The sequence below is a fragment of the Panthera tigris genome, chromosome E1 (assembly GCF_018350195.1).
Source record: "Panthera tigris isolate Pti1 chromosome E1, P.tigris_Pti1_mat1.1, whole genome shotgun sequence".
In the NCBI taxonomy this organism is placed as follows: domain Eukaryota; kingdom Metazoa; phylum Chordata; class Mammalia; order Carnivora; family Felidae; genus Panthera; species Panthera tigris.
Genome location: NC_056673.1, coordinates 56,109,033 through 56,132,117, shown reverse-complemented (window position 1 = coordinate 56,132,117; position 23,085 = coordinate 56,109,033). Strand labels below are relative to the sequence as shown.

Here is a 23,085-nt window from a genome sequence, read left to right as displayed (position 1 = left end):
CTGCGATGTAGTGGCGGCGGGGGGGGGGGGGGGTGCGCGGCAGGGCTCCTTAGCCCTCAGTCACGTTCCCTCCTCCGGTTTCCCAGTCCAGACCTGTCCAGACCCCGCCGTCTACGGCGTGGTGCAGTCTGGGGACCACGTGGGCCGCACCTGCATGGTGAAGTGGTTCAAGCTGCGGCCCAGTGGTGATGACGTGGAGGTATGCGCAGCCCCCGCGTCTTCCTTCAGGGTGGGCTCTGGTGGGCTGGCCGTAAGGCCCGTGGGCTCATGACAACCCATCCCGTGCTCCAGCTGATTGGAGAAGAGGAGGACGTGAGCGTCTACGACATTGCTGACCACCCTGACTTCCGGTTCCGCACCACGGACATTGTCATCCGCATCGGCAATACTGAGGATGGAGCTCCTCACAGGGAGGATGAGGTCTGCCCGCCCCGCCCCCACCCCAGTTCATGGCCTCCATGCCGGCTCCCCGCCCCAGGCAGCATCTGCGATCCCCAGAGTTGCCACCGGGTGGCTCCAGGAGACCAGACCTGCAGGTCTCCTCCGGGCTCCGCGTGCCCTCGCGTGCGCCTCCACAAGGATTTGCCTGCCTGTCGGGATCAGACTGCACGCAGCTGCTCCCCGAGCCCCAGTGGTTCTGTTTAGCGGGGAAGTCCGACTCCTGGTCCTGAGTGCCGTGGGGGCACCGGAGAGGCTGGGGGAGGGGGCGTCCAAGCCGTGCCTTGGCGAGCAGGTGGGAACATCAGGTGGGGTCGAGCCGAGGAAGGGCAGGAACCCCGTCCCGAGAAGGTCAGGAAGCCCAGGGAGGGCGGAATGCTGAGCGGGAAGGGAGTTAACAGGGGCTTGGTGTCTGGCTGCCGGTGCCGGAGCCAGAGGGCCCCACGCTTGAGCTGCTCGCCGTGTGCGGCCTCGGGCTGGCACCCGTGTCCCTTCTCACGGCCTCGCCCTTGTCACCCATTGCCGGAGCTCCCTTTTGGAGGTGACCTGGCCCTCACCCTTCAGAGAGATGCCCCCTTGACCCTGTCCCGTTGCCCTGCAGCCATCAGTTGGCCAGGTGGCCCGTGTGGACGTCAGCAGCAAGGTGGAGGTGGTGTGGGCTGACAACTCAAAGACCATCATTCTGCCCCAGGTAAGCCCCTGCTGAGGCCCAGACCGTCACCGTGGCAGCTGGGGCTGGGAGCCGTGGCTCGTCTCCTGTCGCTGCTCACGGAACAGGGAGACAGGCTCTCGGGTCTTCCCGGTGAGGGTCTCTTCTTTGGGGCGTTTGGGTCTCAGAGAGCGCCTGAGAGGAAGGAGCTATCCCATGCAAAACTGTGGTGTGGGCAGTCCGGAGAACAGAGGGGCAGCCCACAGCTGGCCCGTAGTCTTGTCCCACCTGGAAGGTTCCCCAGGTTGCCAGGTGTGTGCAGATTTTCACAAGCTTTCCAGATCTGCCTGTGTCCCCATCTCACTGTGCTGAGAAACACAGGTTACTTCCTATAGGAGATAGAGCCTTTCCCACCAACAGTCCTAGGAAAACTCTTCACACGTCAGCAAGAGAAAGGAGAAGAGCTGGCCCCCAGTCCCAGCCCCTGCTGGTGGGCTCTGAGCAGCAAAGCTATTCTCAGTACCGTTTCCCTCCCCCCTTGTGTGAGCTGATCTGCACGCCCCAGCTCCCCTCTCCTGGCACCTTCACGGGGTAGGGGAGGGAGTGACTCACTCACCCCCTCGTCCGGGCGGCCATTCCAGGGTACGGGAACAGGATGTGACACAGGCCAGCTCTGCTGAACCTCCCCCCGCCATTGCACGTTCTCAGCTACCCGTGCAGCCCCACGGAGGTGGCTGACCTGAATCCTCTAGGGGAGGGGCCGGATTTGCCATCAAGGTCAAATGGTGGCCAAGGGGTGCACACAGGGGCAGGGGAGGCTGGAACAGCCTTTGGCCGTTGGTTGGGGTTTTCAGCTCCGCCCCCCCCCCCCCCCCCCGCAGTGGGTGTGGGGCAGGCGGAGGCGCCTTCTAGAGACCCGGGGACCAGCTAGTGCAGAGAGACCCAACTGCAGAGTTGAGAACAGGAGAGGGGGAACGGGTGGAAGGGGCCTGCCGAGGCCTCGACGCACCCAGTCACCATCCGCTCTGAGGGTCGGGACGGGCCCCAGAGTGAGGGCCCCGGAGCGCCCAGCAGAGCCTCTCTGAATTGCCTGTCTTGGCCCCCCCCCCCCGCCCCCCAGCACTTGTACAACATCGAGTCTGAGATTGAGGAGTCGGACTATGACTCGGTGGAAGGCAGCACCAGCGGGGCGTCCTCGGATGAGTGGGAGGACGACAGTGACAGCTGGGAGACGGACAACGGGCTGGTGGAGGACGAGCACCCCAAGATAGAGGAGCCCCCCATCCCGCCCACTGAGCAGCCGGCGGCCCCCGAGGAGGACAAGGGGGTAGTGATCAGCGAAGAGGCTGCCACGGCCGCCATTCAGGGGGCCGTGGCCATGGCTGCCCCCGTGGCTGGGCTGATGGAGAAGGCCGGCAAAGACGGGCCCCCGAAGAGCTTCCGGGAGCTGAAAGAGGCCATCAAGATCCTGGAGAGCCTCAAGAACATGACTGTGGAGCAGCTCCTGACAGGCTCGCCCACCTCCCCCACAGTGGAGCCGGAGAAACCGACTCGAGAGAAGAAGTTTCTGGATGACATCAAGAAACTGCAGGAAAATCTCAAGAAGACCCTGGACAACGTGGCCATCGCAGAGGAGGAGAAGATGGAGGCGATGCCAGACACGGAGCGCAAGGAGGAGAAGCCGGAGGGGCAGTCACCCGTGAAGGCCGAGTGGCCCAGCGAGACCCCGGTGCTCTGTCAGCAGTGCGGCGGCAAGCCCGGAGTCACCTTCACCAGCGCTAAGGGCGAGGTCTTCTCAGTGCTGGAGTTCGCACCCTGTGAGTTCACCTTGTTTTTCTTGCCGGATCTGGAGGCCGGGTGGCCAGCTGCCGCCTGAGGGGAGGAGGCCACGTCCCCGGTGTGGTCACTGGTGCCGATGCCAGGCTGGCGGGTGCGAAGCGCGTGGGGTTATCCCCCCGTCCGGGGCGCACACCCAGCAGCCGGCCGCTCCCTCGGGGCCGGGCTTCCCAAGGGCGGCAGCTGTGTTTCCAGATAGAGCTCTCAGGGGCTTGCCGGTAGCGATTGACCGCTCTTTCTTGCCTTGTAGCAAATCACTCTTTTAAGAAAATTGAGTTCCAGCCTCCGGAAGCCAAGAAGTTCTTCAGCACGGTACGGAAGGAGATGGCGTTGCTGGCTACCTCGCTGCCTGACGGCATCATGGTCAAGACCTTCGAGGACAGAATGGCAAGTAGCCCGGCGTGGGCCTGGCAGCTGCAGACGTGCTCGTGTGGGTGCTTGGTACCCAGGGGGCCGCGGGACCCGGCAGCACCTGGGAGGCCGTCCGCACCCCTCACGGGGCAGGACCCCCGCACGTGTGTCCGGATCGCATGGCTCCTCCCTTTCTCCCTCCTGTTAAAAGTCAGTTTTGAAGCACAGAGCTTTACCTGAGTCCTGTTCTCTTGAAATATTACAACGTTGTGGAAAAGGCGAAAGTTGCCTTTGAGCAATCCTCAGCCCGCCCCTGGGAGTCACGACTGAGTTTTGTGGGTCTCCTTATAGGAGACCCTCTTTTCATGTCTTTACCTTCTCATGTGTCCCCGTAGACACTCCGTGTGATTTGTTTTACGTGAACAGCCCGTCCTCGTACATGTCACCTGCGGGTTGCTTGTTTCACTCAATCGGGTAGTTTTTTAGACCCACCCCCCATGTTGATGGATGTCGATCCAGTTCGTTCTTTTTTAGCTACAGAATAGCGTCCCGTCACGCGGCCATGCCGCATTGCGTTTTCCACTCCTGTCTTCGTGGCTCAGGCCCAGGGTTGAGTCCTGCCACCAGAGGCCGTGTGAGCACCTCCTCGTTCCAGGCGCAGGCCAGCCCGGTCCGCCTGGCCCCTCATTTATCCAGCACGCTTACCAGGCGCCTGCTGTGTGCTGGGCCTCGTGCGAAATGCTGAACCCTACTCTGACCCGGGCCCCAGCCCAGCCCTGGTGAAAGGGGCCCCAGGACAGAAGAGAGGCGCTGTTCAGACCTTCTTGCCGCAGGCCGGAAACCACAGAGCAGGGCTGGGGTCTCCACAGGGTCGGTGCTGCTCCGGGTTCTTAACGACACTTTGGCTTGTTCTTGGATTTTAGTAAAACTTGTGAAATTCCCGGCTGGTCTCAGCTGTGCTGACAGAAGGGACTAGCATGTTTTCCAAGCCTCACTCGGAGGGACGGGGAAGTCGTGCCTTCTCTTGAGGCCCACAGGGCGGCCGCATGGGAAAGCGCGGGAGAGGGTGCTGTCGGTCCAGTCGGCACTCCGCCCTCGCCATTCCGTCACCCCGTGTTCCGAGCGCGGGTCTGGCTGCCGATGCCGCCCCTCCGCCGGCATGCGCACAGATCTTGAGCATCTGTGGGGCGTCTGCCCGGTGACTTAGTGACCTGAGTCTCTGGCACTCTGCCACCGTTTCTGCTGGAATTCCAGATCCCCTATCCCTCCGGTTCCCAAAAGCAGGTAGAGCCTGGCCGCCCTAGGATGTCCTTTCATTTTCTAAGTGGTTGTGATTATTGTTGGTCTTCATGGGGGTGGAGGTCAGGGCAGGTGTTTTAAAGAGTAAAAATAAAAGTAATGAAGGACCCCTGGGTGACTCAGTCGGTCAAGTGTCTGACTCTTGGTTTTGACTCGGGGCGTGATCTCACAGTGGTGAGATCGAGCCAGCCCCGTCAGGCTCTTCGCTGACAACACAGAGCCTGCTTGGGATTCCCTCTCTCTCTCTTTCTCTCTCTCTCTCTCTCTCTCTCTCTCTCTCTCTCTCTCTCTCTCTCTCTCCCTCTCTCTCCTCCCTCTCCCTCTCTCCTCCCTCTCCCTCTCCCTCTCCCTCTCCCTCTCCCTCTCCCCATCCCTCCATCCCTCCCCCTCTGCCCCTCCTTCGTTCATGCTCTCTCTCAAAATAAATAAATAAAAAAAACTTTTTAAAAGGCAGAAAGAAAAGCATCCATTTAAAACAATTTTTAAAAATAAGGGGCACCTGGGTGGCTCAGTTGGTTAAGCAGCCGACTTCGGCTCAGGTCATGATCTCGCGGTTCGTGAGTTTGAGCCCCGCATCAGGTTCTGTGCTGACAGCTCAGAGCCTGGAGCCTGCTTCAGATTCTGTGTCTCCCCTCTCTCTCTGCCCCCGCCCCTGCTCAGGCACCATCTCTCTCTCTCTCTCTCTCTCTCTCTCTCTCAAAAATAAACATTAAAAAAATTTCTTTTAATAAAAAAATTTTTTAAAATAAAAGTAGTGACTTAACGGAAAAAAAAGCCTGGTAAAATAAACACAACTTTGGATAATTCTATTTACGCCTGGGGTTAAAAGACGCCGCGTGGCTCTGCACAGAGGTATTTACGTTTAGCTTCTCCGTAGCTGGTAGAGTCTGGAGCCATGCGGGCACCTGCGCTGCAGCCGCCCCCCCCCCCCCCCCCGACCTCAGCCCTCCCTCCCTCCCTCTAGGACCTCTTCTCAGCCCTGATCAAGGGCCCCACTCGCACCCCCTACGAGGACGGCCTCTACTTGTTTGACATCCAGCTCCCCAACATCTACCCAGCCGTGCCCCCCCACTTCTGCTACCTCTCCCAGTGCAGTGGCCGCCTGAACCCCAACCTGTATGACAACGGGAAGGTGTGCGTCAGCCTCCTGGGCACCTGGATCGGAAAGGTGACTACGGTGCCAGGAGCCGGGTGGGAACTGGGGAGGGCGGCGGGGGGGGGGGGGGGGGGGGGTGTCGGGGCCGGAGCTGACGAGGCTGTGCGCGTGTGCATTCCAGGGCACAGAGAGGTGGACGAGCAAATCCAGCCTCCTCCAGGTGCTCATCTCCATCCAAGGTACGGCGGGCAGGGTGCGGGGCGCCGGTGGGGAGAGCCGCTGGAGGGTGCGGTGCCGCTGGCCTCCGTGTCCTCCCCGTCCCGCCTGTAGCTCTGGCCGGCCCTGGAGTTCTCGGGCCGGCCCTGACGGGCTTCTCACCCCCCCACCCCCACCCCCACCCCCACCCCCACCCCCAGGTCTAATCCTGGTGAATGAACCGTACTACAACGAGGCGGGCTTCGACAGCGACCGGGGCCTGCAGGAGGGGTATGAGAACAGTCGCTGCTACAACGAGATGGCGCTCATCCGCGTGGTGCAGTCCATGACCCAGTTGGTGCGGCGGCCGCCCGAGGTCTTCGAGCAGGAGATCCGGCAACACTTCAGCACCGGTGGCTGGCGGCTGGTGAACCGCATCGAGTCCTGGCTGGAAACCCGCGCCCTGCCGGAGAGGGCCCAGGCGCTGCCCAACGGGATCCCCAAGGACGGCGGCTCCCCGGAGCCACCCGCCGTGGCCGAGCTCTCGGACCACGGCCGAGAGGAAGCTGAGGACGGAGGGCTGTTCCCCGGAGAGGCCTCCCAGGGCTCAGACTCGGAGGGCGGCGCCCAGGGCCCGGCCTCGGCCAGCAGGGACCGCACAGACCAGACTGCGGAGGCAGCGCCCGACGCCCCGGTGCCCCCCAGTGTCAGACCAAAGAAGCGGAGGAAGAGCTACCGGAGCTTCTTGCCCGAGAAGAGCGGCTACCCTGACATCGGCTTCCCTCTCTTCCCACTCTCTAAGGGTTTCATCAAGAGCATCCGGGGCGTCCTGACGCAGTTCCGGGCCGCTCTGCTAGAGGCGGGCATGCCTGAGAGCGCGGGGGACCAGTAGCCGCCGGCCCTCGAGGAAGAAGCGTCGCGTGGGGAGAGGCCAGCCGCTGCCCGCTCGCTCCCTCCCCCGGAACCTTCCATCTTCCCGTTTTCTCCTCTGTCCCCAACGCGAAAGCCCCTCGCTGCCCTCTCCCCGAGGTGAGTTTGATGCTGAAGTGCAAGAAGTTTCATGAGATGCTGCCGTTTCTTTTCCGAAGCAATCTTCCAACAGGCCGGTGCCCTGTGGCAAAGAGAATCTGAAACCTGTTGCTGATTTTCCACTTGTCACCCAGGCAGGGCGTCCCGGCACTTGCTCCCTCGCCGTCCCCGTCTCAAGGCGGAGGTGGGGTCTTCCTAGGGCCTGGCTCGGGGGCTCGCTCTGCCCCACGAGCCGTGCAGCTCAGCCGCAGGACGAGTGGGTGTGCCTTGCATGAAGTGTGGGTTGCTCCAGCGTTTCCCCCCTCGTCCCTTTCAACCTCTTCGGTGCCCCACAGCGTCCCCGTTCCTGGGTCTTCCCGCTGCCACCGCCACCGGATCCTCCCTTGTCTCCCCGCCCCTCCCACCCCCCTCCACCCCCAGCTGGGGAGTTGTGGCTGCCGTCGCCGACTCCTGGCTCTGCTCTGGACCTTTCACAGGATAACCCTCAGGCTGTTGAACTTGCTCTCTCAGAGAGGTTGGGACCAGGCCGGGTTCAGGGTGACACCCGGGAGAGGTGGTGGTGGCCCTTGCGCATAACATGGAATGAGGACCAGGTTGCTGCTGGAAAAGAAGACAGCTGTAGGTGCCTTGCTCTTGCGTCCCAGGTGGCTGGGGGCTCCGCAGTGCTGGCATGCCGGCCTCACCGCTTGGGCCGAAGCCGGTCTGCTCCCTGCCCCGTCCCGCCCCGGGGGCCCTAGGAGGCAGGGCAGCGGCACAGACCAGGCCGGGGCAGGTGCCGGGGCCCCTCCCGCAGACTCTGCCCCTCCCACCATCACATGCTAACCCTGGGAGGTGACATAGAAGGAACCGGCGCTCGCTCTCTCTCTCTCTCTCTCTCTCTCTCTCTCTCTCTTTCTCGGTTGAGGATGAGGCCTCCTGTTGCTTACAAACTCTGCAGGCTCAATCTGGGGAGAGAGAGGTGGCTGACAGGGGTTCTCCTCCCTCGCAGAGACAGGCCCAGAGGTTTACAAGTTTTCTAAGCTTTTGATAATGTGAAGCTCCAGGTTAAGAGGATGCTGTTGAGCACATTGCAGCTATGTAATTTTTGGTGTATGTATGTAATATTTAAGGTTGAAAGAAAATAAATCTCAAAAGCAAAGATATTAACTCTTATTAGAAAAAAAAAGACAAAAAAAAAAAAAGAAGCCAAAGCATGATGCGTCTTGTCCGCCTTCCGCTGGCTCCACACCTGTGCTGTGCCGTAACCACCCGGCGGGCAGCGGCCGCAGGGAAGGACGGAGCCGGGCCGCGGCATTTGGAGCCCTGAGTCGGTATCTTGTTTGAGAAACATCTAGAGTGGTGGGGCTGTGCTTCCCGGTGCGTTGTTCATGTGGAGATGTGAATGCCTACTGCTTACGATATCTGTATAAAGTGCTGTGTGATTAAACTTTTTTTTTACTTGCATTTTTTTCGTTTGGCTCATTACAATGTACAAAAAAGACAAGGTGGCACCATTAAACCTGCCTCTGCCATTCATCTGGGCTCTGTCGCCTTTCTTCCCCTCTGGGGCACCTCACGCACACCTCCCCAGGGGAAGGCAAGACCGGTTGCCAGGAAGTGAAGTTCACGGCAGCGGCACCTTGCACCCACCCGCTCTGCTTCCGTGCCTTCTGCGCGTCCAGTCCTAGGACTCGCTGGCGTCCGGGGGCCGGGAGCCCGGGATCTAGTTCAGCGGGTCAGTGCTGTTGTTCGTGGGCAGGGCTCGCGTCCCATTCTTCAAGGGCCAGTGTTGGGCAATGTCTGCCAGCAGCGGCTGGGGTCCCGGGGGCCTGTAATTGACCGGCCCGGCCAGGTCAACTCCTTCCAGATGCTGGGGGAGCGGACATCCGAGCACCTGGCCTGGGCTATACGCCAAAACGGTGACCAGCTTGGGGGCCTGGTATGTGCCCCTCCTGCTGTTTCCTTTTAACTCCTGCCCATGGGGGGATAGGGGCAGGGTAGGGTAGAGGAGGTGGAGGAGGCTGGGGGAGCCCTAGAGCCCTCACGGGAGGGATAAGACTCCTTTCCAAAGGGAGTAACTACCTCCCATTTTGACTTTGTTGCCAATTTCCCTAATGCCCCCGAAATCGGAGACATTTTCCCTTTTTGCGGAGACTGACTGGCTGTGTGGCCCTGGGTAAGACACTAGATCTGAGTGTCTGTCTTCCATATGGGGTTAGGCAGTTGGCTGAGCTCCCTGGCTTCTCCCAGGCCAAAGGCGGGATGATCATTGGGGCAGGGCCCTAACCTCCGCAAAAAAAGAAAAAAAGGAAAACCCGGACTAGCCCTGGTCCCGTGCCCACCACCAAAATGACTATTAGCAGGGGTCAGTATCCTGCCGTGTCCAATCCAGGAGGCACCACTGGGCATCGCTAACGTTAAGTTCTAGACCCCACTCCCTCCCCCAACACCTGGAATAACACCAGTAGGCTGGGAGGGTCGCTTTATTTGTGTTTTGATTCATGGGGTGGGGCTCCCAGGACAAAACGGGACTGGCTCCCATAGGCAGGGGCGGGGGGCAACCGGCTGGGCTCCTGGCCCAGAGCCTCATTCTGGCCTTTGGGAGGCAGAGCCCGGCCTCCCAAAGCAAGTCCTCCGCCTTCCCACCTTCTCCAGGGGTCCGCTTGCTCCTCCTCCCCACCACCACACGAGCTGGGGACAGGCCCTCCGGTCCTGGGGGAAGGGGAGAGGATCCTGAGCTCGGAGTAGACCAAGCAGGCTAAGGCACGACAAGGCCCGTGGAGTCATAAGGGCTTTTCTGGAGGGGATCCCCGCCCAGGCTTCTGGCCGGGTGGGGGCTCCGCGCAGCCACTGACCATCCAGATGCAGTTCGCGTGCACCTGGCCCTGCACAGCCTCGCTGACCAACAACTCCCCGTCGGCGGCAAACACACCCTTCCCATCCTTGGGCTCCAGGCGGAAGGCGACCACGGGCGCGTACACCAAGTAGGGACAGGCCTGCTCCAAGTGCCTCCCCTTCTCCATGGCCAGGAAGAGGCGCAGCAGCGTGGCCCGAGACACGCCCGCCCGCACGTAGAACAGGTGCATGGTGCCGGCGGCAGAGCGGCCCATCGGGGCGGCGAACATCTCGCTGCCCAGGTGCGAGTGCAGCAACGCCAGCACCAGCACGAAGTCCTGCTCCGGCACCACCGTCCAGTGCGCGGGCACCGGCTCCTCCAGGGGTACGAGGTGCGCGTCCGTGGGGCCCTGCTGGTCCTGCCGGCCCACTGCAGGGGAGGCGGGCACCCCGGGGACCCCCCTTCCTGCGGGGAGGTAGGCCAGTCGGCCCCGGTACACGCGCAGCGCCGCCAGGCGCAGGAAGGTGCCCAGAGTGAAGCGGAGCTCCCCGAGGCGCCGAAACTTCTCGCTCTCCAGATCCACATCAGCGATGAAGCCCCAAGACAGGCTAAGCACGGAGAAGAGGCGCAGGCCCGAGGCGGTGTGCAGTGACAGGAGGTTCATGGGCTCCAGCAGCCGGCGGCACAGCAGCAGGGTGCAGTTGGTCAAGAGGTCCTCGTTAGTCACCTGCTCGTAGCTGCGGGGGGCGAGAGGTCGGAGGGAGTGAGGCCGGAGCCCTCGCGCATCCTCCCCTTCCGCCGCCTGGGGACTCGAGGCAGGCAAAGCAACACCGGGTCCCTAGGGAGTTAGTCGGTAGGAATGACAGAGGGGGCAGGTGGATGGAGGCAGCCAGCTGCAGTGACCGAGAGAGGGCCCCGGAACACAGCGTGGAGGCTCCCGAGAAGAGGGAACAGAAGTTACCCTGGGATACGGGGACTTAGAAAAGAAAACCTGGCAGGAGGGTGGCATGGAGGAGAAACTGAGGCCCCCTCGGACCCTGGGCTCTCACCCGGCATAATGGTTCAAAGAAGCTGCCAGTGCGTTGCCGGAGCCAGCTGGGAGGCTACACAGGGGCTTCCGGATGGCAGTCTCCCAGTCGGGCCGCTCCATGAGCCCGTTCACCACCTGTTGGAGCACGGGTGGCCTCAGCCTGGGGGGCACCCCGCCCCCCACCACCCACACCCAGTCTCTTGGGGCGGGCCTCACCTCGTACATCAGCCCGTCTCCGGACATGACCACCAGCGCGTCCCAGCGCCCCAGCTCCAACCCCTGCACCAGCTCCCGAGCGTGGTTCCGACGCTCTGTGGAGAGACCGGGTGGCCCCGAGGGTATGTATGGGGGACAGTGGCCGGGGTTGCTCCCTGCCACCCCTCGGGGAGGCACTCACCAGTGAGCATCAGCGTGAAGGAGATGCCGGCCTGGGCCAGCAGGGGCTGCACGTGGCTCCAGAAGAGCTGCAGCGCCTTGCCCTTGCCTCCGCGCGGGTTTAGCAGGACCAGCACGCGGCACCGCTCGGGCAGCAGGCTCCCGCCGCCGCCCGCTGCAAAAACAAACCCCAAAAGACCGCGTCCCCAAGCGGCCACTAGGGGGCCGCGGATCACAAAAGGGGTACTCGGGGTGGAAACGTGGGGCCTGATGAACTCCCCCGGTAACTGATCCAACAGATCCCCGCCGGAGGCAGCGGCCTTCCAGGGGGGAGCTCCGGGAGCGGGAGGGAGCACCGTGCCCTTGCCACCCCGGCTCTTGGCTCACACCCGGCCAGCTTCTGGCCTCGTCGGGAAAAGTGTTTCGACTGTCCCCCAGCCAGCCCCTTCTTTTTTTTGCCCAGCTGACTCTGGCCATTCTTCCTGGCAAGGGCGGAAGGGCCACCCACCCTCAGCCCCTCCCCCCCCCCGGGACCCCACAAACCTGGATCCATAACCTCGTCCCGCGGCTCCAGCTGCCAGGGCGCCCCCAGCGCCGTTGGGGGGCTGCCCGCGGCGGCGGCTCCTGCCTTCAGCTCCTTATCGGTGCCGCCCAGGCGGGCGACGCGGTGCGGGCTGAGGGGCTCGCCCTTCCCGCCCGGAGTCGGGGCCGCGGAGGTACCGGCGTCATCCCCTGCGGCCGCGGGATCTGAGGGAGAGGAGACAGCGCTGGCGGAGTCCCGGGAGGCCCCCAGAGATGGGCAGCGCCCAGCTAGATCCTCGGGCCGCGCGCGGGGAGCCGCGCTCTCTGGCATCGCCTAGTCCTCCGAGAGGTCCAAAGAGCCGAGGTCTGGCGCCACCAAGGGCGCCCCCGTCCTAGAACTGAGCCCCCCCCCCGCCCCTCCACTCTCAGAGGCGAAGGGTCTCTCTTCCTGGGGACTCTCCTCCCTGGGGGCCTCGGGTTCCGGCCCGACGATGAGGCACAGCCCCGTGGCTCTGTCGGTCGCACCAGCTCCTCACCCCCCGGGGACTGCCAGAGGGAGGGGAGTCCGGTCGCGTAAAAATCCCAGAACGTGAGCGGGCATCGCGGGGCGCGAAGTTGGGCGCGAGCGATCGCCGCCCCGAGCCACCCCCGGCGGGCCGGGGCCACAACCGCGAGCTCCAGAGCGGCGGGGGTCGCCGCGCGCGCCTCCCGGGGCCCCGCGACGCTGCCCGGACGCGCGCCGTGCTCGTGGGAGCCGCGCCGGGGTCGCGCGAGGGCCGAGCCAGAGCCCCGCGGCCGGCCGTCGCCTCCCTCAGCCGAGCGCCGAGTGGGCGCCCAGGAGCCACGAGCGGCGAGAAGGCAGGGCGGGCGGCCCTACCCAGTCGGTCCGGTTTGCTGGGGAGGAGCCACCTCCGTTCCCTACAGTGGCCGAGGGCGGAACTCAGCCCGTCCCGGGCTCAGCCTCACGTCTGGGCGACGACCGGAGCGCCGGACTAACGCGGACTCCACGGCCCCGCCGCCTCTGGCCTCAAACTTTTAGCTCAACTTCGCCGCCAGGCGCCGCCGCGCTGGGAGGGCGCTGTGCCTCTGCGCCCGGCCTGGCCACACCCCGCGCTCCCCCGCGCTCCCGGGGGTGGAACCGGCGCCTGGCGCGGCCAGGGCCTGCCCGCCCCCGGCCTCCCGCACTGTCGGCCCCCGCGGCTCGGCCCCGCGCTGACGCTTGGCCGGATCTCGGGGCCCGGCCGCGCGCGCCCGCCGCTCAGACTGGGCGACCGGCGAGAAGGCGGCGCCGCGGCCCGGCTGGAGTCGGCGAGGCGCAGAGCCCGGGGTCCGGCCACGAGCGGCGGCCGCGAGCTCAGAGTCCCGGACGCGCAAGGGTGAACGCGCAGCGCGGGCCCCGCGCGAACTCGCCGCGCCGCCCGAAGTCCGAGCCGCCCCTGTGGGGCTCCGGGCGGACCCTCGGCTGCCCCTGGACGCTGCGACCTCCCGCCCCGGGATCTTCCCCCTCCGTGCGCCCCACCGCAGCCCCCCGGAATTCGAGGCCCAGACCCCACCGGGTACCCCTCCTCTGTGCCGGGGCGTCTCTGCTGCCGCGCCCGTTCTCCCCCGGAGGATTATTTTTGGCTTCCCGGCGCGGCAGCCCGGTCGCGCAGCCACCGAGCCCACGGCAGTCAGGCGCGCCGTCGGGGGGCGGGGGGAGGGGACAGGGGACCCGCCGGGGTGGGGGTGGGGGTGGGGGGGTGGGGTGGCTGCTGTCCGGAGGAGGGGGCCTTGTCAAGAACCTTAAAATTTGGATCTTTTCCCCCAGAGGAAACCATCGAGGCTCACCGGGGCGAGAGAAGCTGTCCCGCAGCAGGCGATCCAGTCCCACGCCCCTCACCCGCCGTGAGGTGTGAACAAGGTCTAGGGGTCCCCGTCGGGATCGGAGAGCCAAACCGCGGCGGAGTGTCCCCCGCCGCCTCCCCCGGCTCAGTGGGAAGATGCAAGCGCGCCGGGGGAACCTTCACTTCGACGGAGGCAGAGCGGGGAGCGCGTGTCAGTGCGTGCGTGAGAGATACACATACATATCAGGAGAAAGTGTCTGACCTGAACGTGTCCGCGACCAACTCGAGTTGAGTCCCCGGGGGGGTTATCTGCGGAGACCCGGAGGAGGAAGGGGTCAAAGCCGACTAGGTGCCCTGACCAGGTGAGGCCAAAGTTAGGAAAGGCCTAACGCCTGTAGCGGGCGGAGGTGGTCCGGGCCCAGGCTGCTGCGGGCTCGCGCGCCCGCACCCGCAGCCACGCGGCCCACGCACACCTGGCACTTCTCAACGCCCCCGAAAGTCGCAACTCGGGCACGCCTCCGCGGGGTCTCTTCCGGGGAACGCAGGCAGCGGGTCCCGGGTTCCCGGCACCTGGGGGGGGGGGCGGCGGAGCCCGCGGTCGCCGGCTAGGAGGGAGGCGCGGGCCCGGGGACCCGCGGCTCGGCGCGCGTCGCAGCGGTGCGCGCTTCCGCCTTGCGCGGCCCCCGGGCGGCCCTGGCTGGGTCCCGAGCGTCCCGAGCGCGTTCCGAGAAAGTGACTCAGCGATGCGCTCGAGGGTCGAGAAACTCCGTAAAACTAAGAACGTGGGGAGGGAGCTGGAGCGCCATCACCCTCTCGCAGCGCCGCGGCCGCGGTCTGGTCTTGAACCTCCGGGCCCGCCACCCCCACTCCGCAGGAAACCGGCACGGGAAGGGCAGCGCTGCAGCCGCAGTGCCGCGGTCACGCGACGCGGGGACGCGAGCGGCGGCGGAGGAGGAGGCTCAGTGCGGGAGCCTGAGGACCTGATCCAGCCCACCCGCCCCTCCCCCCTGCTCCCCTCCTCCCCTTCCCGCCCTTCCGTCCCGGCTCTTCCCCTCCGGCGCAGGCTAGGGTCTAAGTCTGGATTAGGCGCTTTTTTCCCCCTGAGATCTCGGCCTTGGAGGGAGGTGGCTACGGAGAAGGCCAGGCCAGCCTCCCCCTTCCCCCATCAGGCCTGAAGAGCCGCTGCTTTAAACCTTGGAGTCTGGTGGGAAACTGAGGCACAGGGAAGGGAAGATGTGGCTGTGCATGAGTCCATGGTGAGAAAGCTCGCCTGCTACAGGGTCCCGCGCTTCCTCCAGGCGCCCCAGGCTGGAGCCCCGCCGGAGTCGCAGGGAGTCGGGTGGAGGCGGGGTTGACCAGAAACCTTGCGGGCGAGGGGAGGCGGGGCAGCCTTTTGGGCTCTTCATCCGGCCTCCGGGGGCCCAGTGGGAGGGAGGTGAAGGGCAAAGCCCTCTGGCCCGGGTTCCAGTCTGCACAATGGCTCCTCTGTCCTCCCTGGCGCCTCTTCTCCTGCCCCCCTCACCTCCACGGCCCCCGCTGTAACCCCCCTCATTCTTGTCAGTCACCTCCCGGCTCCCAGGCCGCCTCTCCCCAGCCTCTCTCTAAAGAACCTTATCTGATGCAGAAACTCACCCATCAGCAGCCCTGGCCCAAGAGACAGGATTGGGCAAGCACAAGATGCTTGTGGCCCTTTGACAATCGGGGGCACCCAAACCCCGAGAGGTGAAGGGTCTTGCCCTAGCTGTCAAACCAATTCCCAACAGAGCGGAGAAGTAAATCCAGGAGTCCTGCCTCCCAGCCTCCCAGCCGGGAAGACAGACCTCTTGCTGATTAAGTTTGAGTATCCTATCCATTGACCCGGTAGGTGGCCTGCCCCAATGAGAAAGAAAACCAGAGAAAGAAAACGTCTTGAAGCCCTCTCCAGGCTTCCTCCCCCAAGCCTAGTCCTAGCAACCAGCCCCCGTGCCCAGCAAGGCCCGCCAGGCTTGATCTGACCAGATGGCCACCGGGTAGCTCGGCTTGAAGGCAATACCTGTCTCACAGGTCAGAGAGACCCCCTTTCCATCTCTCCCAGCCACCTCTTCCTCCCCCAGGCAGCCTCCCCAGGGAGACACTCCTGAGAGCCTCTCTTCTGCTTCAGAGAAAGAAAGCAGGCATTCACTGGGCCCAGCTCCAGCTCTCACGAAACGTGGGGCCAAGGCCGCCAGATGGCACATGACTTGCTTTTATTAGGATGGGATCCCCAGCATCCCTCCGTTGCCGGAAGCAACCCTCCCTGGGACATTGCAGCTCCCAAGTTGAATTGCAGAGCCTCGAGGCCTCCCTTGACCTTGAGTCCTTTCCGCCTGAGAGGCCGCAAGGGCGGGGAAGGGGAGGTGTGCAACTCTACAAACTCCCCTTAAGACTTGTGTTCTAGGACAGTCCCAGATGTGGCTTTCCGTTCTGAGAGTTTCCTAGATGCTCGTGACCGTGCCGGGTGTTGTGGGTCGTGGGGTGTGCCGCCTGTGGAGATCCGGGAGGGCGGACTGGTCACACGGGATTCTTGGCTGCTCGCAGGGAGTGTTCAGAGTTTCTGTTTCTGCCGTGGTTGGGATCAGCTTAGCTCTACCCTTCGGGCAGCCTCCTTGTCCTCGTGGGTTTCCTTGCTAAGGCTGGGGACACCTGTCTCCTCTGGGGTCTGCCTTCCACCCCTCACCTGCTGGCCTGCTGATTCTAGCTCCCTGACAGGGTGATTAGCTTCTGGAACGCCCTCAGTGTGGAGGCCTGCAGGCCACGCCCACTCCACTCCTTTCGAATGTCTGCCCAACGTCTGAAGACAATTCTAGTTTCGTGGGGTCGTTGTCACAAAGTACCACAAACTGGGTGAATTCCCAGAAATCTACTGTTTCACCGACCCAGAGGTCCCGAGTCTGAGACCAGTATGTTGAGGGGGGAGGGTGCAGAGAGAGAGAGAGAGGGGGACAGAGGATCCAAAGTGGGCTGTGCTCTGACAGCATTGAGCCGGACGTGGGGCTCAAACTCACAAACTGTGAGATCATGATCTGAGTCAAAGTCTGACGCATAACCCACTGAGCCACCCAGGCGCCCCTGGATTTGTTCTTTGGGGTCTGTATTCTGTTCTGTGGGCTTGTTCTTTTTCAAATGCAAATTACTGTGGGCGGGAAAAACCAATGAGTTATTAGGACTCTAGTGTGAATTAACGTATCGCTTTTTTAGCGTATCACATTTTCTTTTTTTTTTTTTTTTTTAATTTTTTTTTTCAACGTTTTTTATTTATTTTTGGGACAGAGAGAGACAGAGCATGAACGGGGGAGGGGCAGAGAGAGAGGGAGACACAGAATCGGAAACAGGCTCCAGGCTCTGAGCCATCAGCCCAGAGCCTGACGCGGGGCTCGAACTCACAGACCATGAGATCGTGACCTGGCTGAAGTCGGACGCTTAACCGACTGCGCCACCCAGGCGCCCCGTAGCGTATCACATTTTCGATCAAAACAATGTACAAATACAATGGGCGCCTGGGTGGCTCTGTAGGTTGCGTGTCTGACTTCAGCTCAGGTCACGATCTCAGGGTTTGTGAGTTTCAAGCTCCACCTCGGGCTCTCTGCCGTCAGCACAGAGCCGGTTTCAGATCCTCTCTCTCTCTCTGCCCCTCTCTCGCTCACACTCTCTCTCTCAAAGATAAATAAACACTTTTTAAAAAATGTACAGATAGGGGCGCCTGGGTGGCTCAGTCAGTTAAGCGTCTGACCGGCTTAGGTCATGATCTCACGGTTTGTGGGTTCAAGCCCTGCATCGGGCTCTGTGCTGACAGCTCAGAGCCTGGAGCCTGCTTTGGATTCTGTGTCTTCTTCTCTCTCTGCCCCTCCCCCACTTGTGCTCTGTCTCTCTGTCTCAAAAATAAATAAATGTAAAAAAATAAAATAAAATAAATAAAAATAAAAATGTACAGATACTAGGAGCGCCTGGGTGGCTCAGTCGGTTAACCATCTGACTCTTGGTTTTGGCTCAGGTCATGATCTCACAGTTTCGTGAGTTCAAGCCCCACATTGGGCTCTGCGCTGATAGCCTGGAGACTGGGATTCTCTCCCTCCCTCGCTCTCTGCCCCTCCCCCCCCATGCTGTCTCTGTCTCTGTCAAGATAAATAAACTTAAAAAACATTTTTTTCCTCAGTGGACAAATACTAGGTGTCCTGAAAAAGGGAGATAATGTGCGTCCACGTGCGTGTTGGAGGAAAGCGGGCGTCTGGAAAACGGAACCACCCTTCTCCCGGCGTTGTCAGGGTGCGATCCGTTGGGAGGGGTTGTTGATGTCTGCCACACTTCCTTGCACGCCCAGGCTTGCACACTGTTCCCTCGACTTTCAGATCTTACTTTACACCTTGACTTATGGCGTCTCTGGCTTCCTAAGAAGATGGGTTTGTTTCCCCGGCCCTTGGAAGAACAAAGCTGAGTTTTGTGTCAGCATATTAGGTTCCTGTTGCTGCCCAGATTTACTGTCTTCCAGCTCCAGAGGTCAGAAGTTTCAGATGGATCAGCGAGGCTGCCCTGCCTCGCCTGTTCCAGCTTCTGGAGGCCATGTGCATTGCTCTGCTCAGACCCTCTCTTCCTTCCGAAGCCAGTCGCACAGGACTTCAGATCTTCGTCTGACCTTTATTTCTATTGTCACGTCTCTGACCTTCCTACCTCCTTCTTCCTCAAAGGAACCCGGCGATTACATCGGCCCCGCCCCTATAACCCAGGATAGTCTCACCATTCAAGGGCCTTAATTTAAGGCTTCCTAAGCTTCTTCCAAAGCCCTTTTGCCATATAAGGTAACGTGTTCGCCCGCGTCCAGGATTATGACCTGGACATTTGGGGGGCAGTTATCCTGCCAACCACGGAGGAGTTACAGAAAGTCTGGGAACTGCGTCTTGGCTGAAGAACTTTCCGACACCCGCCCCCAGCACCCCCAAGTGAACACACACCAGGAGGTTGTTTTCCCCCAAATAAGTGTCTATCGTGTGGGGGTGAAAACACTTTTGCTGGTATCCACACGTGATTCTGTCGACTTCCCTGCAAAGAATACCGGTTTCCAATTTTGAAAATTACCCAAGAGAAAAATTGGCATCTTGGCTACACATAGTAATTCCGGGATTCCAAAACCCCAACTTTTCACCTGAGGAAGGGACGGGAAGCAGAACAGCCCATCCCTTTTCGGCCTGGCAGAGTTCTCCACTCGGCTTTGCCGGAAAGGTTTGCCATGGGCCCCCCGGGTACCAAAAGGAAGCGTGTGGTCCTCTCGGCCCCTATCATGTGATCTAACAGCCCTGCTGCCTCTGCCCCTCTGTGTGCCTCTGCCACACAGAAAATCGTGGCTAGGAACATTCCAGAGGCTCTGGCTGACATCAGCTCCGGTTTGGGCCCAAAGCAGCCTCTGGCCTGCTCGCCAGTGGCCAACCCCACATCCTGGATGCTTGCCGTGATTGTCCCTTCCTGAGGCTGCAGTCGGCCCTCCACCCCACCCAACTGTGCCTACTTGCTCATTTATACTGGTTCGGAGACCGGGGGCAACTGGTAGGAGCCTTGATCCAAGGGAAGGAAAGCCACGTCAGGCCGCCCGCGGCAGTTCCCCAAAGGGAAACTTCTGGGAGTCAGGAAGAGAGGCCTGGCGCTCTGAAGTTGGGGAGCAGGACAGCAGGACAAGCAGGATCCAAGCCAAGGGGATGGGTGTGTACACAATTTTCCGGGGGCTTGATGTTGTGCAATGTTTTCCACTCTCACCTCTTTCAAAAGCTAAGATGCATCCTTGGGACGTTCCCAAAGCAAACAGAGTGGGCCGGACCCGGCCGAGGTGGGCGGTGCATTGGCACCAGCGGTCCGGTGCCTTCCCTCCAACCTGACGTGGACCCTGCCTGCCTGCGGCCGGGGAGGTGAAGTCCCTTGTCACCGGGACCCAGAGAAGCTTGCCCTGCCTCTGGGAACGCCCGCTCCCGGCACCCCACTGACCCCTGGTGGCCACCTGGGACATGCGTCCTTCTCCTTCATCCGAACCCTGCGGCTGCTCAGGCTTCCTCCATAGATGCCATCTGTGGGGGGTGGTAGCTTGGGGGCAAAAGAGGGGCATGGGCGCCCTACTCTGCCCGGCTGCACAAAGACACGGATCCTGGAGCGGGGCTTGCCTACCCCTGATGCTCATTATCCACATCCTGAAAATAGAAATTCCTCTTCCCTGGAGGCTTGCCTCTTGAAGGTCAAACCCTTCGATTCTTTCCAGACACAGCCCCGGTAATTTAAGCCATGATTATACAGCATGGGCTGGACAGCTGGGGCCGGGGAGGGGGGCTGGGGGCAAGGGACACTGTAACCTAATTGCACACGTGTTCCCCGAAGCCTTTGGGCATCAAGGGGAGTGATGTGCTGATCCGACAGGAGAGCCATTTCCAAAAGCAGGTCCTTGTTCTCTGAAGTCCTGGCCGCGGCCACGTGACTAGCATCTTGAGAATGAGTTAAGATGTCATTTCTCCTTCAAGGCACCGTCAGATGATCCTAGCAGCCTTCTCTGAAACTCACTTTCAAAAAGGAAATGGGGAAACAAGTGATTACCTGGCAAAGCTTACAGACTAGTGAAATTGTGTGTGTGTGTGTGTGTGTTTTAAAGAGAGAATGCGCACATGTGCACACTCAGGGGAATGTGGGGAGAGGGACAGAGAGAGAGAAAAAAATCTTTTTTTTTTAATTTTTAATGTTTATTTTCAAGAGAGAGAGACAGAATGTGAGCAGGGGAGGGGCAGAGAGAGAGGGAGACAGAATCAGAAGCTGGCTCCAGGCTCTGAGCTGTCAGCACAGAGCCCGACGCGGGGCTCAAACTCACGGACTGCGAGATCATGACCTGAGCTGAAGTCGGAAGCCCAACCTACTGAGCCACCCAGGCCCCCCGAGACAGAAAATCTTAAACAGGCTTCACGCTCAGCTCTGAGCCCGACGCAGGGTTCAATCCCACGACCCTGGGATCACGGCCCGAGCTGAAATCAAAGAGTCGGACGTTCAACTGACTGAGCCACCCAGACTCAGCCACCCCTGAATTCGTTTTTTAAAAGCAAAAATTGGGGGGGGGGGCACCTGGGTGGCTCAGTCAGTTAAGCGTGGGACTTCGGCTCAGGTCACGATCTTACAGTTCATGGGTTCAAGCCCCAAGTAGAACTCTGTGCTGCCGGCTCAGAGCCTGGAGCCTGCTTCAGATTCCGCGGCGCTCTCTCTCTCTGCCCCTCCCCTGCTCACGCTCTGTTTCTTTCTCTCTCTCCCTCTCTCTCTCTCTCTCAAAAATAAACATTAAAAAAAATTTTTTTAAGCCAAAAACGGAACGGGCCTGGAGAGTGCTCCTGTGTACTAGGTGGCCGGAGAACACGTCTTTTTCCTTCTCGTCTCCTTCCTAGAACTGCAGTCGTTGCGGTCCTCCCCACGGAAGTCCTCAAGAAATGCTTGCGGACTGACCTCTCCCCACCGCATCCCCCTCGGCAATTGCAGCAGAGAGGCCAGGAGAGCCACATCTCGGTGCCAGGGGGTGCCGGGGGGCCCGAAAGGGCACGGTCCTACACCCCACCTCCTCCGGGCGGGGCACAGCAGGCCGACGGGTCCCGGGAGAGCCGGCCAGTTGGCTCCGAGGCAGAGTTAAAACGATATCTGAGTCTTCCTGACTCGGATGGCCTAGGAAAACCCATAGCATCAGAACTGGGCATTTGCAAGCAAGCACATAGATCCTACCGCTTTAGGCGGAGTTCCAGGCACCATGTGACAAGTGTCTGTGACTACTCGGTTCTCGGACACCTTTGAGCCCTCGAGGAGGGAAAACACCCAATGTCTGCAAAATATGATTAGCGTGGGACGGGGTCCGCCTCCTTCAGCTCTGGCAGGCACGAGTGATATTCCCAACGGGAGAAGCCCGTTGAATCCTCAGGGGCTGGATCTCTTAACTCTGATTTGCAGCCCTTAGCGTTGTGGGAGCCACACTGGCCGGGACAAGGCTGAGCGGGAGCTGGGAGCCACAGCAAACCTCAGGACACCGAGGGCCACGTCCCTGCAGTCCCAGGCTCTTCTTTTCTTTTTTTTAAGTTTACTTATTTATTTTGAGACAGACAGAGGGAGTGCAAGCAGGGAAGGGGCGGAGAGAGAGGGCGAGAGAGAATCCCAAGCAGGATCCCCACCGCCAGCACAGAGCCTAACTCGGGGCTCGAACTCCCGAACTGTGAGCTCATGACCTGAGCCAACATCCGGAGTCAGACACTCAACAGACCGAGCCACCCAGGTGCCCCCAGTCGTGGGCGTTTCTGCAATACTGAAGACCCTGAGAGAAACATCTGGAAACTGCCATTCTAGACCAAGACCCCCATGTTGAGAGCACTCAGCAAAGCCTAGCAGGTCAACCGTGGAAACGTGGCCCTAACCAAAGTGGGAAAGGAAGCTAGGATTACCCATTAGCCTTTGAGAGAAATAGCTTTTATTTTTTATTTTTTTTTTATTTTTTAAATTTTTTTTTCAACGTTTTTTATTTATTTTTGGGACAGAGAGAGACAGAGCATGAACGGGGGAGGGGCAGAGAGAGAGGGAGACACAGAATCGGAAACAGGCTCCAGGCTCCGAGCCATCAGCCCAGAGCCTGACGCGGGGCTCGAACTCACAGACCGCGAGATCGTGACCTGGCTGAAGTCGGACGCCCAACCGACTGTGCCACCCAGGCGCCCCAGAGAGAGAAATAGCTTTTAAAATGAGGTTCCTCGAAACGTTGAACATGTGACCTAACAGTTGCACTCCTGGGTCTACGTGCACCCGCGAGAAACGAAAACGTGTCCGCACAAAACTTCGGCAGCAATGCTCACGGCAGCTCTAGTCACAACAACCGAAGGCGGAAACAGCCCAAATGTCCGTCAGTGGACGCATGAATAGACAGAAGCAGCAAATCCGTATCGTGGAGTGGTTATTTGGCCACAAAAAGGAAGCAAGTGCTGACACGTGCCCGAACGTGGCCGAGTCTCCAGGATGTTCCGTGGAAAAAAGCTAGGTGTGAAAGGCCACCTGTTGTGTAGTCGGTTGGGTGTCCGACTTCAGTTCGGGTCATGATCTCACAGTCTGTGGGTTCGAGCCCCGCGTCGGGCTCTGTGCTTGAAGGCTTGGAGCGTGGAGCCTGCCTCGGATTCTGTGTCTCCTCCTCTCTCTGTTCCTCCCCCGCTGGCGCTCTGTCTCTCTTTCAAAAATAAATAAACAGTAAAAGAAATAATAAATAAGAGGCCACCTGTTGTGTGATTCCATTTGTTTGGAGTGTACAGAATGAGCAAGTCAATCAAGATAAGAAGATTAGTGGCTGGGATAAGAGGGGCGTGGGAGTAGTCGCTTACTGGACGTGGGTTTTATTTTGGGGGTGACGAAGATGTTTTGGAACGAGACAGAGGCGGTGTTTGCACAATACTGAATGCACGAGATGCCACTGAGCTGTCCATTTTGTGTCCTGTGCGTTTCACCTCAATTTCTTTTTCCAAATAAGGAACTTGAAGGAAAGGGCAGTGCCTCTCTCAGGATCATTCTTTTGTGATGCACAAAATGTCCATTTCTTAAAAAAAATTTTTTTTTGAATGTTTACTTATCTTTGAGAGAGCG

General features: G+C 60.7%; 2 protein-coding genes across 5 annotated transcripts in view; one reads left to right on the top strand and one right to left on the bottom strand.

The window, feature by feature from the left end:
* Nucleotides 1-8,408, top strand: part of UBE2O (ubiquitin conjugating enzyme E2 O) — a 57,999-nt gene extending 49,591 nt beyond the window's left edge. For both annotated transcript variants that reach the window (XM_042965560.1, XM_042965561.1), the window contains exons 11-18: nucleotides 87-199; nucleotides 292-420; nucleotides 1,040-1,129; nucleotides 2,208-2,904; nucleotides 3,174-3,310; nucleotides 5,538-5,741; nucleotides 5,851-5,908; nucleotides 6,086-8,408. In XM_042965560.1, coding sequence (XP_042821494.1) covers nucleotides 87-199; nucleotides 292-420; nucleotides 1,040-1,129; nucleotides 2,208-2,904; nucleotides 3,174-3,310; nucleotides 5,538-5,741; nucleotides 5,851-5,908; nucleotides 6,086-6,756 — 2,099 coding nt within the window. In that variant the 3' untranslated portion in view covers nucleotides 6,757-8,408. The remainder of the gene's footprint in view (nucleotides 1-86; nucleotides 200-291; nucleotides 421-1,039; nucleotides 1,130-2,207; nucleotides 2,905-3,173; nucleotides 3,311-5,537; nucleotides 5,742-5,850; nucleotides 5,909-6,085) is intronic.
* Nucleotides 8,409-9,337: 929 nt separating this feature from the next.
* SPHK1 (sphingosine kinase 1) lies at nucleotides 9,338-15,567 on the bottom strand. Of its 3 annotated transcripts, none has more exons than XM_042967299.1 (6): nucleotides 15,491-15,567; nucleotides 11,657-11,860; nucleotides 11,136-11,288; nucleotides 10,955-11,049; nucleotides 10,758-10,873; nucleotides 9,338-10,445 (listed from the first exon to the last, which is right to left on the bottom strand). In XM_042967299.1, the coding sequence occupies exons 2-6, from the start codon at nucleotides 11,664-11,666 to the stop codon at nucleotides 9,656-9,658; spliced, it is 1,164 nt and encodes a 387-aa protein (XP_042823233.1). In that variant the 5' UTR covers nucleotides 11,667-11,860; nucleotides 15,491-15,567; the 3' UTR covers nucleotides 9,338-9,655. The 3 variants fall into 3 exon arrangements, with proteins under 3 accessions (XP_042823233.1, XP_042823231.1, XP_042823230.1); XM_042967297.1 differs by lacking the exon at nucleotides 15,491-15,567 and adding an exon at nucleotides 13,463-13,635; XM_042967296.1 differs by lacking the exon at nucleotides 15,491-15,567 and having other exon boundaries at nucleotides 11,657-12,302.
* Nucleotides 15,568-23,085: the final 7,518 nt, after the last annotated feature.